Here is an 18,525-nt window from a genome sequence, read left to right as displayed (position 1 = left end):
TTCTCAGATTCTCTGCCTTGCAAATGAGAATGACCCCAATTTCAGGATGTTGGCCTCAGAGGATTTTTTTTTTTATTTCGAGCCCTGATTCGTGATGAGAGACTAATTCGTTACGCTAAAACATTAACAGCAATTTAAAAGGTCGAATGGGGGCCGTATAAACAAAAGAGCTGGCCAAGACAACAAGGCAAAAGCGAGAGATGGGAAACAATCCCCCCCACCTTAGAAATGTTACAGTTCTTGGAAACTCAATGAATTAAGAGTTTTTCCTCCAATTTTGGATACTGTTTATTTTTCAAGGTCCTCTTTCCACTTAGTTATCCAATTGTAATTATGCAGTTGTTCCTCCTCAATGCCTCTGTTCCCCAAATTTAGAAAGGAAGGCCTTTTTTATTTTTGTTATAAAGGGCATTTTTGCCATAAATGTCTGTAACCACATTAAGGTTTGATATTGCTGACACATCACTTGATCAGCAAAGGAATTTAGCAGTAGGGAAAACTTGTTTCTTGGGGCTGAAAAAGACCACACCGACTGACAAAAGGGTAAGAGCATGTTCTCATACTGGCATGCCGATAACAAATTTAAAAAATATATATTTATATGAGATTATAGAAATAATGCAGACAAAGGTTAACCATAGAGTAAGACTATGATGTATTTTTTAATTCATCTATATATCAAAGAAAATCAGAAATCATGTTTTTTAGTTTTATTTTTTTCTGTTTGCACTTCAATATTCTTTCTTAATTTTTTCTCTTTTTAAAACCTTTTTTCTTTTCTGTTTATCTTTTTAATTGTCTGTTTTTAAAAATCAATAAAATTATTTAAAAGAAAAAAGAAAAAGCTTGCACTTGACTTTGCTTTGCGATTTCTTGCACCAGGCAACCCAAATTTCAGGCAGCTAAAGAATTTGTCAATAGCCTTTAATCATCGCAACTGAACACTTCCAAATTGTGGGGTCTCCTTGGGGTAGCTGTGTGGAACTTTGCAATAGCTTCAGGGAATCTGCAAGTATCATTGGTTTGAAAATAGTAAAACACGTTGCAACCAAATAAAATGGTTTTCCTAATTGCTTTGCTGGTGTTAATACAGAAACCCAAACGGTATTTGTTCTCCTGCATTTTCACTTCACTTTCTGTGGCACTGATGGTGCATGGATGTAGCGTGAAGTTCAGATAAATACTAAATACTGTTTGGTGGATTATCTGTAACCAGAATAGCCCCATTGAAGATTACCTGTAATATATATCTCACAAATAGGGGGATAGGGTGCATGTGTGTGTAAGAAAGCAAGAAGTGAGTTGAAGAGGGCAGGAAAAGAATAATGAAAATGATAAAACTTGGGAATTCCATTTCAGATAAGAATTGAATCTGTATCTCTACACAATCCCAACACTGAAATCAAAGATATGTTAGGCTCTCTCTATAAAAATGCTGTTGCCATATTTGATATCAGGTTGGAATACACAGCTGGAAAACAAATGATGCATTTTTCCTATGGCTCACAAGAATGATAATGTACTTCCCATGTGTTCTTCTCAAGGTAGGGTTGTGATTTTCTTGTTGGGACAGTACCCTGTGCACATTTGTTTCCCAACTAGACAAGTGAACAAATACTATGATTTAAAAGTGAGTCTTGTTCTTCTGGTAACCAGAGGTCCAGATTCAAATCTAGATTTGATTTAGCATCAGAGTGCTATTTTATTGCTTTTGCCCACCTTCTGTAAACAGAAGTGTGACATTATCTTATTTTGTATACCTAGTAAGAAATGTAATAGTAACATGATGACTGTGATTTATTATTGGTCCCCTTTTGTTCTATGCTATTTTCACATCTTTCTGAAATTTTTTTTTTACAAGAATGTCCTATTCAAATTTAGAAGCATAATTTTGTATCACAATGCCAATCTGATGGCTGACACAACTTGATTTCTGAAGGATTCTCAACTTTTTAGCATTTTCGAACTTTCCATCATTTATTCCTGTTTATCTTCCTACCAGTGGGTGGTAGCAGGGTTCTGTCAAGCACATCTGTTTTTTTTTTTTTTGCTTCAATTCTGTGACTCCCTGCTCTAGGGAGGCCTTCTTGCCTGATTTTATGCAGCTTTTGTATTTTTACAGAGTATTTGTCTAATATCAGCCTTGGCTGCTCTGTTTGTTTCTTATCTTTGCCTTTTCTAATGATGTTTGCTTTATGCCTCTGGCCCAGCCGGTCTCTCCAGCTCAAATCCCAGCCATTTAGTATCTCCCTCAGCTCCTTACCATGTGTGCTGCTGTTGTCATATCATTGAAAGCCTCGTCACACCTGTCTCTTTATAGGCACTGGGCACTTTACCTCTTGGCACCTGTTTACTTCGCATTTGCCCAGCTTCTATTAAAAGAATACTTCAAAGTACTATAGAAGGATATCTAAATGTTATCATCATTAAAACATTGAAACCCTTTTTTTGTGTCACACAAAATATATACTTGCAGGAAAAAAAGCATGTCCTGGTGTTAAAATCTCTGTTCTACCTATAATCCCTTTGAAATAATAAAAAAAAAACTTTGCTTTAATTCTTCCAACGGAAAAAGAAAAGCATTTCTAGAACTTCCTGTGATAACTAAAATGTTGGAAGACAACTCACAAAAATAATTTAAAAGGTGTTTTTCACAGGCAGGGGCTTTAAAGTATCATTCTTCAATTTGCAAGAACATTTTTTTTTCTAATATAGACAGGATGGCTTATATGTTTGTATCAATAGAGAACACTAAGATGGACAACTTTTTATCCACCAATTTCCTGCAAAGGTATAAACACAAACATTTGGATGTCCATTTTCTATCCTCACCTCCCTAGTTCTAAACGGGAGTCTGTCTGACATTTTTCCAGCACTCCCTTCCTCACCAATTTTCTCCAATGGAGCTCCACTTTCAATATACCAAGTATATGATCTTTTTAGTTTAGTAGGTACAACCAAAGTGTTTGTACTTGTAATTTTTGAACCAAACCATTAGAGGGAGTTGATGATTGATCAATGATTACACCAGTTTGTTTCAACTTTCAGTTCACAGATAACTATTCTGATTAACAATGTGGTTTTTGCTTCAAACGAATGAATGAAAATAAAAGTGTCATCTAACCACATCTTGACTCAGATCTGTCCATATCATAAAAAACAAATATCCCAATAGTGCTTGCTAAAAGGGTGATGCAGTTGACCTTAGTACAACAGTCTAAAGACAATGTTTACATGTCTACAGCCAAAGAATAGCAGCAGTAGCATTCATTGTATTCGTGCATATTATTTATTTTTTTTGTATGAATTTTAAAACTTACGGAACATAATTTCCTGTCAGAACATGGGTAAAACTTAAAACACTATAGATCAGAAGTGTCAAACTCGATTTCAGTGAGGGCCGAATCGGAGTTATGTTTGACCTCGGAGGGTGGGGATGGGGGCTGGTGCCATGGTGGGCAGGCCAGGTGGTATGGGCATGGTGGGCGTAAAATGGAACTCGTGTCAACCTGTGGTGGCCAAGTGCTAAAGCTGGATTTCCCTGTGATCCTCCCACACTTTCATTATCATCATCCTTCCTTCCTTTTCTTTTTTTCCCTTCCCTCTTCATTCTCCTTTCTTCTTCCTTCCCCTTCCCTTATTTTTCCTTCCTTGCTCTCTTCCTATCTTTCTGTCTTTTTCTTTGTCTTTCCTCTTTCCCTTTCTCCTTTCCTGTCCCTTCTTGCGTGCTCAGATGCAAAAGGGGAAACATTCTCGTTTTGTTTTTAGTTTGTTTTGATAGCACTCTGCCAGCGAAAACGGAGCCTGTGGGGCTGCATGTGCCACCCCACCCACTCCATTCTTGTTGGCAGAAACACAGTCCTTTACTGTTTCCAGGCTGGCTCTGCTGGCCAGAACTAAGCACCCCATGGGCTGGATCTGGCCTGCAGGCCTCGAGTATGACACCCGTGCTGTAGGTGGTATGGGTCTTTCTCCATGCTCAGACCCTCTACCAGAAGCCCGAGAGTTTGAAAATTTTGTGAAGTACCTTAGTTGTTCATAACACTAGACTATTCTGGACAGGAAGTTCTGATGTTGTTCCTGGAATCTATTGGAGCCACTAAGAAGTCACAGCACTGAGTGCTCCTATCACCACTGAGTCCACTTTGGCCTTTATTTTCCACATCCTCTTTAATTCCTTCTTCAGGCCCTATTACTTCTCCAGGTTTTCATACTTTGTGATATTGCTGTCATTTGATAATACTGTATCTATACCAGTCCTGTTTCTACACCACAACTCCATGAGAGAGAGTGTGTGTGTGGGGGGGGGGGTGCCAACCTCCCCACAACAACAACCTATACATAGGCATTCACTTTTTAAAAAGTATTTACCTGAGATGCAAGTAATAAATATGAAAATTCATATCTACAAAAATGAGGAAAATATTCTAGATAGGGAATGAAATGAATGTATTACAGTTTTTATGTTCCTTGTTGGGGAAAGGAGAGATTGTTTAAGAAAAAACTAGTTTTAAAACGTTAGGAAATGGCAGGTTAGGATAATGGAACTTAATGGCAGTTAAAGAAATGTCTTTCCTTGACATCATCTTCCAAACAAAGGGGTAACATGTCACTATCAAATCAACTAACTTGGAAGGAAAATGCAAAGCTGTATCAGGTTTTCCTCATAGAATGCAGCACACTTCATTTTCAGGTGGGATTCAATTTAATTAATATAGAATCACCTATTTCCTCATTAGTAATAGAATGATTTGTAATCTTGGTGGCAAGTTCAGTGATCGATTTGCACTTTAAACATCTATGAATGGTTAGCAGTAAGGTGAAGATAAAGGTTCCCCTCACACATATGTGCTAGTCATTGCCGACTCTAGGGAGCGGTGCTCATCTCCGTTTCAAAGCCAAAGAGCCAGTGCTGTCCGAAGACGTCTCCGTGGTCATGTGGCCGGCATGATTCAACGCCAAAGGCGCACAGAACGCTGTTACCTTCCCACCAAAGGTGGTCCCTATTTTTTCTACTTGCATTTTTCATGCTTTCGAAACTGCTAGGTTGGCAGAAGCTGGGACAAATAATGGGAGCTCACCCCGTTACACAGCAGCACCAGGGATTCGAACCACTGAGCTGCCGACCTTTCAATTGACAAGCTCAACGTCCTAGCCCCTGAGCCACTGCGGCCCTTGGTTAGCAATAAGAACACATAAAACTAATTAAGAATAGTAAGTTAACTTATGCAACAAAAATAGATATACCAAAGAAATGAAAACTATGACCAATGGAAAATACACCACACAAAAACATTAAGTATTTTATCAGAAATAGTTGATAGCCCACTGTGAGTCAGATACTGAAATACAAAAAAATCATGAATTTGTTTGTGCTAAAATTAACAAGTTGAGGCTTTCCTCAACATTCCTGAAATGGGAACCAATACCCACCCACTCATAACAGGCCAAAGATATGATCCACTCAAAGTAAGCAAACAGGAGAGCAATACAGAGTACCCATTAACTTTTTCACCTGAATGTGAATGTATCTTTTTAAATGGCAACCCAAAAAATGCCTCAGATTGTGCTGCATATCATCCAAGTGATAGACAATGAGGCAAAATATAGAAGATTGGGGCACAGAGAACCTTAAATGTGACAAGAAACACGAGTAGCCACTTTGGAGCTTCTCTCTCCTTTCAGTAAGGAAAGGAAAGGCAACTATAGAAATGATGAGGAGGAAATGCAGATCCCTCTTTGCAACTCAAAATTACAGAGATTTTTATTAATTTAGAGGAATGCTTTACCATATTATTCACAGACATTTGCTTCTTCATCAGTTTTGATGTTTATTTCTGAACAATATATCAGCCAGCTGCACATTTTGTCCCATTACCCAACAGTCTTCTGCTTGCCTACTTACCCTAGATTATTCTAATTCATGACTTTTTATTCCCCTCACCCACCAACCCAGCAATCTTTTCTTAATCCATCCAGCAGCACTTTTTAAACTGCATCTCTATCACCAGCCTTGCTTCTAATTTTCATATCTGTAACCTTACCCTTTCCTTTTTGCATCTCTACAATACTCTCTACTCATAGGTTACATATGGTCCCCAGCCTTCATTTTTGGGGCCTCATAATTAGGTTGCATTGGCAAATTTCACAATAAAATTTTCAATGGCATGAACTTTACTAGTATTGTGATTAAAATGAAGATGAAAGTAGATGCTATAATCACTGTAACCCTTAAGAATCCATCAAAATTTCCATCTTACACACACTTCTGTGTGTAAATTTCTTCTTTGGAACATAAAATCTCATATATATGCCTTTGTAAATGTGTGGGGGCAGGGAATCCCCCTGTTTATGTGTATTTTAGCCTTTATCATCCTTAAATGATTCTAGATATGAACCATCCTTTTTAGTTACCAAGTATGGCAGGGAGTTTATTCATTTTTAAGACCAAGGGGAAAAATGAACACAATTTAAATTACCTCTTTTTCTCTGTAAGTCACGCTCACATTCAAATAAAAGAAATGAAGTGATAATTTGTATACAGTTAGGACCAACAATTAGATTTTTAAAAATCTATCAAAGCTTATAGATGACTAGCAGACAGGATATGGTAAATAATATGGATCATGGCTGTCAAACTCATGGCCCATGGGCCGGATGCGTCATGCACTGGCCACATCCATACCCAGTTTAGCGAAGGGGAAACGGTCATGATACATCACATGATGACTCCATGATGAGGTGAGTTTGATACCCCTGATGTGGATGATGAATATTTTTGTGAAACAATTAGATACCACATATTTTAAGATTTTTGTTCATGCTTTTCGATAAGCTATAAACTTTCTATAAACTAATTCTTAAATCATATAACATAAATCCTAAGTCATATGTATAACAACATAAAGTCCAGATAGGCCAATCTGGATGGCACAATAACTCTATCCCTTTCCTTTTAAGCTTGACAGTTTGTCTGACAACTGAAGGATCAGTATCTTCTTTTGTAGGTTATGGATAAGAGAAAAAAATTAATTTATTCATTTATTCATTAAAGGGTGGAAAGGATCTAAGAGATCTTTTCTCTGTTTGGTGAATATTATTATTTCTATATTCTATATTATGTGCACTGATGTTATTAAGTTGGGTAATTAAATGTCAGCAAGTAAACAACCAAGGTGAGAGAACACTAAGAACTCCATAGTTCAACCCTGAGCTACATACATTCTCTTCTAACTGAATGCTATACTTATATAATATGGGAATGGACAACGTGTGTTCCTCAAATGTTCTGAACCACGTTTTCCAAGATTACTCAAAATTGGCTGAGCTACTGGGAACTGCTGTTAAGCATCATCTTGAGTTCCATAAGTTCCCTACCCCTGAATACGTCTTTTTCATAAATTAATAATTCAAACATATTCAGTATGCAACAAGATTGTTTAAATTCATTTGTCAAGAATTCTGTTACTGCTATCTTTAATTCACACAACAACAGCAACTTCAAACATGGAAAGGTCTATGTAGTTAGGCTTCTACACATTGAGATTTCCCTGAAAGATTAAAGTCTGTAAGTCAATGTTCAAAGGTTGCCCTGCAAGTAGATGTATATATCTTTTATATGGATATTTGGATGGGATGACAAGGAAATTAGGATAGTACTGAAATGAATCAAGTGAAGTGATCAAGTAGAATCTTTTTCATGCAATTCATTCATGAAGGAGGATATATTGCAAAAGACATCTTATGGATCTGTATAAAAGAGAAGAACTCCCATAATAGGGCAGCTTGCTTATTTTTGGCTTTTTACCTTGGGCTGATTCTCTTCAAAAGCTAAATGTCTATGTAAAAGCACCTTTGGGAACTGTAGGTATAGTAAATAATATTTCCCATATAGTTATTAAATGATATTGCATGTATGTGAAACAGAGGCTTAAGTTCCCATTTTTAAATCAACATCACTTGGAACAACAATTGTTCTTTCATTCCTACAATAATTTGAAATTATGTCATTCTACAAAATGGATTTTAAATTTGTTTTAATACCATACTTACATATAGCATAAAAAATAAATGGCAATAACATCATAAATAGTATTACACTGTTGCATCTGCCTATATAGCATATAGGAATGCCGGTAAGAATACTCTTAATTCTTGTTAACAGAAACTATAAGCAAAACATAAAAGCACAAGGCTATACACAGCTGATATCATTGCTAAAGACATCACATGTTGCTTGTGAATTTCACAGCGGTTGTATTCCCTGAAGCACTTTCATATCTGGTGTTTTCAGAACATGATTATAGCATAACATAAGCTATTACAGTTAAAATTTGTTGTATTGTAAATAATTACATAGTAGGAAAAATTCTTCCTCTGGCAGGTGAATTGACTAGGTGTCAGGTAATAATTGTTTTCTAGACTCCAACAACCAAGAATATATAATTCTTGAACAAGCAGAAATGAAAATTCTTTAAGGCCTCTATATTATACTTGAATAGGTTAACCATCTGCCACCATCTATGGGTAAAGCTCTGTGATGTGGTCAGTCCCAATATTAGAACTTTCAGCAATTTGTTATATGAGCCCAATATTGTACAATGCTTACAATAACCACAAGAAGGGTTCCTTTTCTCAAATAAAGAAAAAGGACGAGAAAGTATAGATGCAGATGACTATCAAGATCCAGGGCTTTCAGAGAAATTGAACTCCCTGTGAAATTAAATCAGAAGTCTTTCTATTAGGACAGGCCTGCAAAAACTAAAGCCAGCCAGCCAATTGCAACAGTAAGTGCAATTCCTTTTTCTGACTTAGCCCAAATCCCCCACCCCAAATCAGAAACATACAAGGGAACTGACAGGAGTATTTTCCCAACCCTGTAGCTTTTCTACACATTTTTCAGATATATCCTTTGTATTCTTAAGATGGCATATAGCAAATAATATGGCATGCTTTAAAATGTAAATTTTAAAAGGGACGTGGTGGCTCAGTGGCTAAGATGCTGAGCTTGCCGATCGAAAGGTCAGCAGTTCAGCGGTTCGAATCCCTATGTAAGCTCCCATTACTTGTCCCAGCTTCTGCCAACCTAGCAGTTCGAAAGCATGTAAAAAATGCAAGTAGAAAAAATAGGGACCATCTTTGGTGGGAAGGTAACAGCGTTCGGTGTGCCTTTGGTATTTAGTTATGCTAGCCACATGACCATGGAGACATCTTCAGACTTTGGCTTGAGATGAGCACCGCCCCCTAGAGTCGGGAACAAATAGCATATATGTGCGAGGGGAACCTTTACCTTTACCTTAAAATGTAAATGTGTATCAGAAATTTTAATATGCTGAGCTCTACATTCCAATGACATATGAGGTTTAATAAAGTTTTTAAAACTCTCAAGCCAAGCTGGACTTTGATTACATGGACAGATATAACTGTGCAGTTTTTTTGGTCACAGCATGGAAGTGATTTGCTATTGCTTACATCTGAGATAGTTTTGAACTTCTCAGCCTAGCTTAGAGCCCTGGTGTTTTTTCTGGTGGTCTACTGTTTTGAGTATTAATTCCCACCTTGCTTAGTTTCTCTGCCCAGATGAGATGCTGCCCATCTGAAAACCTAAGTTTGTTACCAAAGGCCTTTGCTGAACTGCTGTAAAGGGGAAGCTTTACCTGTATTCATTGAGGTGCAGGAGGACAAAAAGACACTGTACATGGGGACTGAAGAAAGAAAGAAGGGTCATAGACATAGGGACAAAGTTACGTTGTTGGGAAGGGAAACAAGAAAAATGAGCTACAAATTGAACTGTCCAGACTCCAGAGGCAGTTCAATCTGTATGTGTTACAGATCTCATATCTGTATCTGAAATCCATATTTAATGCATGGTTTGGGGGTGTGTTATGGGGTAGAGACAGAAAGATGGGCTACGGAACTTGAAGGCACAGTTAAAACTGTGTAGTTGACTAAAGATACATGAAAATAGTGGAAGACTTGGATAGAGGAATTTGCCATGCTTTTGATTTGGTATCTTCATGTCACAAAAAAACACGAGGAAATAGGATTGCAAAGGTGAAAGACTGTTCTTTTATATGCAGGCAGAATATCTTTGCTTTACATGACAACTTGCCATGGCCAGCTCTCCGCGGCCAACACAGCCAATTTGCCATGGCCAACTTGCTTGGTCAACTCATCAGACGATTCAACAATTCAAATTAATTATTTAAAATAATTTAAACGTTATTTTAATTTTTATTATTTACATTTCATTTTGTTGCTCCTTTTGCAAACTTTCTTTAATGATTTTATTCCACCATTTCTTTGATAGTAGTGTAACTTTTGCGCTGTGGCAAGTTGTCCTGCAGCGAATTGGCCATGGTGAATTGGTCATGGCAAGTTGTCATAGACCCATTTTACAGGTAGTCCTTGACTTACAATTTGCAACTTTAGTGACCAAAGTTACAATGATACTGAAAAAAGTGACGTCTGACTGTTTTTCACATAATTGTTTCAGCATCCCCACAGTCATGTGAGCAAAATTCAGATGCTTGGCATCAGGCATATATTTATGAAGGTTACAGAGTGCTGGGTCACCTTTTACAACTTTCTGACAAGCAAGTAAATAGGGAAGCCAGATTCACTTAACAACTCTGTTACTAATTTAACAACTGCACTGATTCATTTAACAACTATGGCAACAAAGATTATAAATTGGAGCAGATCTCACTTAACAATACTCTCTATTAATAAAAAGTTTTGGGCTCAATTGTGTTTGTAAAGACTATCTATATAGAAAATCTCTTATAGTGATTATGTAAGAGTCTAAAACATGTTCTACACAGTGAATAATTAGCAATTTGAATGTTGTATGTGCTCCTGGAATAAAATCACTCAAAATTCACACCAATTTGTTTATGTTTAGAAGTTTATGTAAATATTTTGTGTTAGTTGCAGTCCTATATTTGGCAGCTTCATATTTAATCTTAAAAATAATCATGCATAAATCTTAGAATCATACATACATTCATGAGAAGGAAAGAAGGTAGGAAATGACTTCTTCCTTTCTTTTCTGAAACCTTACAATTCATCTTCTGAAAAGAAAAACTGTTCACAAACATTCCACACCATAAACAAAAAGAATGCTTCAAGCAGCAAGTTTGACCGGTAATTTTTAACTAGTACAAACAAAATTGCTTTTCCCTGGAAACAAGAAGATCTTAAGAAGAGGTTATACTCTGCCTGCCCTCTGAAATCTCATAATGGTTTATTTCATGGATCCTCTCAAAGCATGAGTTGGACTAGAGGGCAGCTGCCTTCTCCAACAAACTTCACTGGCAAGTTCAGATTTCCATGGTCCCTCTTGGATTGATCCAAATCAATTCACTTCCCACAAGAGCCTAATGCCATGACCTCTTTTTCATTCTCAGTGTAATTTGCTGCTCTCAGACTTGTGTTTGCTTAACAAGCAGCAAGTTCTGCTTGGCCGTTATCAAAGTCTGACGGCTACACAATAACTCTGGCTTCCCGTCTAAGAGAGTGATTGTATCGGGGCCTGAGTGTGACACTGGCAGAATTATGTCATGTCTGGAGGATGGAATCTTATCGGGGCTTTGTCTGAAAGGCAAAGATGCCCAGCTGCAGGAACATGACACCCCTCCTCTGCTCTGGAGACAACCCTCTGCTTTTCTTTTTTTCTCCCTCCCTCCCCCATTTTTGCATCCCAAAGAGAACTAGTCTCTTCTATTTCCAGATATCACTGAAGCAAGGAAGGGCAAATAGATTCAGAGACAGAGGTTATTAACAGGTCAAAATACAAATTAAAAATGGAAATTGAGTACTATTTCACATGAAGAAAAATATATACACACACAGACACTGCACACAAACTTCATATTTTAAGGATATATAGTGCGGTTTTGCTAAAATATTAATCAGAAAAAACAAACCCACGAAGAGGGCATTTTGGATTTTGTAATATAAACAAGCCTTGGCACCTAATATTTTTAAACTGTTACTTTTCTAGACACTAGATACAATTGACTTGATTTAGGGGAAACACACACATAAACACACTGTTTGGTCCACTTAGTGCACTATTCCCTATAATCTACAATGATGGACCGCAGCTCTTCTATATGAATTCTTGTTCTCTATGATTGAGCTATGGACATCTTCCATTGCTCTCCACACAAAATTATCAGATTCTGCCTTTGTTCTGATAAATTTTTAATTCCCAAGAGGTACTACAAAGGTGAAATCGAGACATGCATAAACATGATCATAGCCAGACTCAAACCCTCTGCTGTCATCAAAGATTTATGGTGATATAAGTATATAAGTACTGTAACAGTAACTTCCGCTTTTTTATTTTACAATTGGAGGACAAGCTATACCAAGTAATCAGATCTTAATTAGAACCTCAAGAGTGTGTTCAGGATAAAAGCCTGGATATTGGAAACTATTATAAGACTAACTTGCATTGTAAAGTTTAACTTCTCTCCCAGGATTGAAAGCTAAGTTTGAGTTGATTATTGCATGTTTCTGTCTTGTGAACACACACACACGACTATCCTATTAGGACGCCATCTGTATTATGGCAAGTACTCCTTGTTATCTGGGAAACTAACCTGAATGATAGCTAGGTTGACTGAAACATCTATTTGCCACATGCAGTGAGATACCAACCCCCAGGTTATCATTAACCTTATTTTCTATTTCCAGCATCTTGAACTTCCCTTCTGCTTTTCTTGTACTGAAGCCACATGCATGCAGCTGCAGACCTATTTCTGCAGGCTTATAATGGAACAGACTGGTCACATGCTGTTGTCACCAACCCACACATTGTTACCCCCACTTCAGAAGCTAAAACACATTGTTCTGAGAGATGGAACCTAATGCTCTAATCTTGTTTAATCATCCATGCATTTTGACACATTTTATGTTAAATTATCTGTTTATTGTGCTGAGGAACTATACATTCTCATCAAGAGAAACTATAGCCCACAGCTCAGAAAGAAAGCCATAGAGGCAGAGGAATATCTTGTGTTCAAGAAGGTGGAATTCATCAGTCCCGACAGTCTCACAGCCCCTTCATCCTAACTGGAAGCAACATAATAATGGATACAAAATGACTCGGATATCTATTTTCTACACTTTGGATAATGGCTAAAGAATGGATCACCTTACTTGTGGAAGATATGGAATAGGCCATATATTTTACTGAAAGAGAAATAAGAATTTTGTCTTCCACACAAATTAGAGTAGAAGCAAAAAAAAGAAAAGACAAGGATTCAAAAGTCATTCAAATATTATTTTACTTATTTCACTGGATCATGTGAAGTCACCTCAAATACCCAAGTACATTATATAGCACAATGTATTCTTTACAATCTTCCTCTTTACCTTCACATATTAAGATTTTCAATGCAGATTTTGTGGAACATGGAATGAAATAAGGAAATTGAACCATGCTGCTACTAAATCATAGAGTGAATGTATTGACATGCAATCGTATGTAACTTTTGTAAAATTCTTAATATTATGCCTACATTCAGAATGCAAATAAAATATAACCCAGTTCAGCCATAAACATGTTATTGTTTTTCTAAGGATAATTTCAAATTCAGTCCTGTATGTCTTCTACATTTAGAACATGTACACATGCACATGCACAGGCGTGCACAGACACACATACAACCAACACACAATTCCATTTTGTGATTAGCAACATTAGACAGAGCACAGAAAATATAAGCCAAAGAAATTAAAGTGGAAAAACAAAGATATTCAATTAAATATACACTAATATCACTATTTATTAATTAAATCAGTATATGCCACTGATCTCATTATCCAAAGTGACTCTGGATACTGTACTTCTTCATACTCTCTTTGCAAACCTTATCTTCACTATGGCCATATAGTGCTTCACATACAGAGAGTTCTCAGCTTACGACCACAATTGAGCCCAAAATTTCTGTTGTTAAATGGGACATTTGTTAAGTGAGTATTGCGCCACTTTATAACCTTTCTTGCTACACTTGTTAAGTGAATCACTGCAGTTGTTAAATTAGTAACAGTTGTTAAGTGAATCTGATTTCCCCATTGACTTTGCTTGGTCAGAAAGTCGCAAAAAGGGATCACGTTACCCCAGGACACTGCAAATATGAGTCAGTTGCCAAGCATTTGAAATTTGATCAGCTGAACGTTGGGATGGTGCAATGGTCATAAATCTGAACAATGGTCATAAGTCCCTTTTTCAGTGTTGTTGGAACATTGGTCACTAAATGAACTGTTGTAAGTCAAGGACTACCTGTATTGCCTTTTCTTCATTTAATTTGTAATCTCTGTTTACAAGTTAAAGTTGAGGAATTGATCAACATCAGCCAGCAATATCTAAACTTCGAAATCTTTCCACTTTTCCTTCAGATATTTTTGTTGCAATGTAATCAGTGGTGAATTGCTACCGGTTTGCCTCGGATCGGGCGAACCAGTATTGGCGGCGGGGGAGGCTCACGATCAAACCGGTAGCGGCCAAAATTGAAACGCACTACTGAATGTACTTCTCATTCATTCATTCCATATGATCAAATCACCTCAATATCTTTTTTATATACTGGTCACTTAGTTTTGTACTTCTATTCATCCATTTCTTAATAATTCCTACTTCCCATTTCTTCTGGTTTTAACCACATACACTTCTTAAATAAATCTATTATCACTGTGTTCGATTCTTGAGTATCACATAACATGTTTATCTCTTAATACCATAAAATACAATCAATACAAGTAGGTAGAAACACACTTACCTATAGTTTTCGTTTCTTTCCATAAATGTATTTTTTCATCACGCACTATATACTACCCACATGTATACCTTTAGTATTTCTTAATTTTTTTCTGACTCCATCCATTTGTCCACATTTATTAATCATTGCTTAATAAAGTTCCATATTTCTTTAAAAACTGATACAGTTGTGAAGAATATTATATATATTAAATAAAGCAAGGCTATATTTAAATCCTAGGTTAAATTTTACCTTCCATGTAGCTGTATTTCTCCTGAAGTAGGCAAACATCCGTGTGAACCAATTGTAGATTTCATTCAATGTTAGCTGCCTGTCAGGTGTCTCAAGGATAGCCTACATTTAGACATGAGAAAAAGTCACTCTCAGATATAAGACTCAGCATTTCTCATCACCATTCCTGGGTCAACTACTATTAAAAATGTCAAAAGGGACTGACATTACTAGAGTATGTTTACAAAACTTTTGACCACATGTTAAAAATGCTGAACCTAGGACAAGTTAATATATATTGATTTTTTCTTCACTTAATGATTAGAAAATGAAGTGGGAATTAGTGTGAGCAAAGTAGCCATTTACATCCAATATTATTGAGTTTTCCCATGGAACAATGTTACCCAGAAACCACAGCTTTTTAGTGAATTGTATTTGACTCAGCAAAAGCTATATGAGAAAACATTGGAGTAACATACACATCTGTGAACCAATCAGTTGACATTCAGTTGAAGTTCAGTTGAACTTCAACATTCAGTTGAAGTTTGCAGATGACACAACAGTGATTGGTCTCATTCGAGACAATGACGAATCCGCATATAGATGAGAGGTCGAACGACTAGCCTTGTGGTGCAACCAAAACAATCTGGAACTGAACACACTCAAAACCATAGAAATGGTGGTAGACTTTAGGAGAAACCCTTCCATACTTCCACCTCTCACAATACTTGACAACACAGTATCAACAGTAGAAACCTTCAAATTTCTAGGTTCTATCATATCGCAAGATATAAAATGGACAGCTAACATCAAAAACATCATCAAAAAAGGACAACAAAGAATGTTCTTTCTGCGCCAACTCAGTAAGCTCAAACTGCCCAAGGAGCTGCTGATTCAGTTCTACAGAGGAATTATTGAGTCTGTCATTTGCACCTCTATAACTGTCTGGTTCGGTTCTGCAACCCAACAAGAAAAACACAGACTTCAGAGGATAATTAGAACTGCAGAAAAAATAATTGCTACCAACCTGCCTTCCATTGAGGACCTGTATACTGCACGAATCAAGAAGAGGGCCGTGAAAATATTTGCAGATCCCTCGCATCCTGGACATAAACTGTTTCAACTCCTACCCTCAAAACGACACTATAGAGCACTGCACACCAGAACAACTAGACACAAGAACAGTTTTTCCCCGAAGGCCATCACTCTGCTAAACAAATAATTCCATCAACACTGTCAGACTATTTACTGAATCTGCACTACTATTAATCGTCTCATAGTTCCCATCACCAATCTCTTTCCACTTATGACTGTATGACTATAACTTGTTGCTGGCAATCCTTATGATTTATATTGATATATTGACCATCAATTGTGTTGTAAATGTTGTACCTTGATGAACGTATCTTTTCTTTTATGTACACTGAGAGCATATGCACCAAGACAAATTCCTTGTGTGTCCAATCACACTTGGCCAATAAAATTCTATTCTATTCTATTCTATTCAAAAATGTAGAAGTATCTAGGAATGACATACTGTAACATCATTACTTATTCTAAGACAAAGCAGTAGAAGCCAATAATGGACACAACAATATGTCACCTTGCAGCTGGATAGCAAAAGAAAATGTAAAGACCATACAGCCTTTTTATTAAGTTGTATTTACATCTTCAGAGAAGTTCAATATTTGCTAATACTAGGTTATTATTGATTCCAGGAAGTGATATGCAAAATTCCCAAATACAATGAAATTGCTTCTTTCAATATTTTATTTTAAAAACTAACCATATTTTCTTTGTCTGAATGTAGATCACCATTTTGTAGGCTTAATGATGTCTAAAGTAATTTTTATTTTTTAAAAAATAAGTATTTTTCATTTTTTTCATTTAATTTTTAGTTAAATTAAAAAATACTCTTATTTTTTTAAAATTTTAATTTCAATTTATATGGCTACCTCTCACATAAGCCAGTAAGTCTAATAAAGTCATCCATATCACATAAAGAAGTAGATCTAATCTATGTAGATCAGGAGTAGCAGTGCTCAGGGAATACAGGTTTTAGATAGTTGTATTTAGGAGAAGATTCCCTTATGCAAATACAATATTTTGTTCTACATACAGTACTGTAGGCTTAACTGCTGAGAACAAGATCTGCTAAATAGTAAGTACAAAATTGCTGCTAATTATTATTCCCAAAGTACAAAAATGGAGCAGACTAAGCAAGGCAGGTACAGTAATCATGTCTCCAAGTTGAGAATTGTATTATACGGACAAAGACAGGTTGTCGATATGTCTTCAAATGTTCTTCCAAAACTGGTTATGATTCTTATGCCCTTGTTTCTAATTATATAGCAACAGAAGAGCACCCTAAAATGGTTCCTTCTTTTTTCATTTCATTTTTATTATGTGTCTCAGGATTTAGCAAAGTCAACAGAGAAAAGATAACAGGTTGGCATTCACATTTACTAACTCAGATCAGACAATACTTCAGGCAGTTGACGCAATAAGTTTTAGGTGGTGGTGCAATTAAAAATGGAACATAATCAAAATTTGAAGGACTGGGATTATGATGGAGACAGTAAATTTCTATCAGCTGCTAACTCAGCAGAGTTTGGATGTTTGAAAGAGTCATTTGATCTAACCTAATATTTTTATGTATGTCCCTACCTGCACCAAGGGGAAAAATATTTGGGGGAGCTGGTAAGTGAGAATATTTGTATAAACTTTCAAAGTATCTCTTGAAAAGCTTATCAAACCATAGATATCCCAAAGTGGTTAATCTGAAAGACCTGAAAAAAACAGGAATGATTTCTAATTCAGACTTTTTGCATAGGCTTTAAAAAACTAATTCTAAGGCGGAGATAATAGAAGTAATGATCTTAGCTTGTCCTTCTAAGCATATTTTAAATGCAAAATAAAGAGTTTATAAAGGCATTCATTCAGCCAGAAGGAAATAGGGAAATAAGGCCAGAGCCCCAGGAAAATACTGTAGCCTGTACTCTTAAAATATCCAGCTTGTTTCTATTCACTGTAAAATGAAGATGCTGGCCAAATATAGTATTATCAGGGAGCAATAGTAGCCATTTTCTCAGGGAATTTAGCTTTTTTTGGTATATAGTTTTATTAAGTTTTTTTTAAGTAAAGGTAAAAAAAAACTAACAGAAAACGAATAGTCAAGAAAGGAATAGGAGACAGAATAAAATGAGAATTGAACTTTTTTGAGGATGTGCTATAGAAGGTTGCTGTTAATATAGGACATTATGACCCAAAGAAAACTAAGGTATATCTGCTCTGCCAGACAATTAAGACTGGAAGCAGACATCAGTAGTTTCAAACCACTAACACGAATATATAGGAACTCTATAATCTTACATAAATGAACCATGCATCTAAAAATCAAAAACATTTGGTAGAAATGAATCTACAGTAAACACTGATCTCTTTGTGTATGAGAGAACAATATACACAAATATTAAATGTTTGAGCATGACTAGTTACCTTAGCCTAATTAGTATTAATAAAAATA

General features: G+C 36.3%; 1 protein-coding gene across 6 annotated transcripts in view; it reads right to left on the bottom strand.

The window, feature by feature from the left end:
* FOXP4 (forkhead box P4) overlaps nt 1–18,525 on the bottom strand; it is a 196,977-nt gene that overhangs the window by 16,258 nt on the left and 162,194 nt on the right. For all 6 annotated transcript variants that reach the window (XR_009154652.1, XM_058178654.1, XM_058178657.1 and 3 more), the window contains exon 13: nt 15,021–15,122. Coding sequence is in view for 5 of the 6 variants with exons in the window: in XM_058178654.1 (XP_058034637.1) it covers nt 15,021–15,122 (102 nt within the window). In the remaining variant the exon portion in view is untranslated. The remainder of the gene's footprint in view (nt 1–15,020; nt 15,123–18,525) is intronic.

Source organism: Ahaetulla prasina, chromosome 3, assembly GCF_028640845.1.
Source record: "Ahaetulla prasina isolate Xishuangbanna chromosome 3, ASM2864084v1, whole genome shotgun sequence".
Taxonomy (NCBI): Eukaryota; Metazoa; Chordata; class Lepidosauria; order Squamata; family Colubridae; genus Ahaetulla; species Ahaetulla prasina.
Note: the sequence above shows the minus strand (reverse complement) of the source record. Positions and strands in the feature narration are given on the sequence as shown.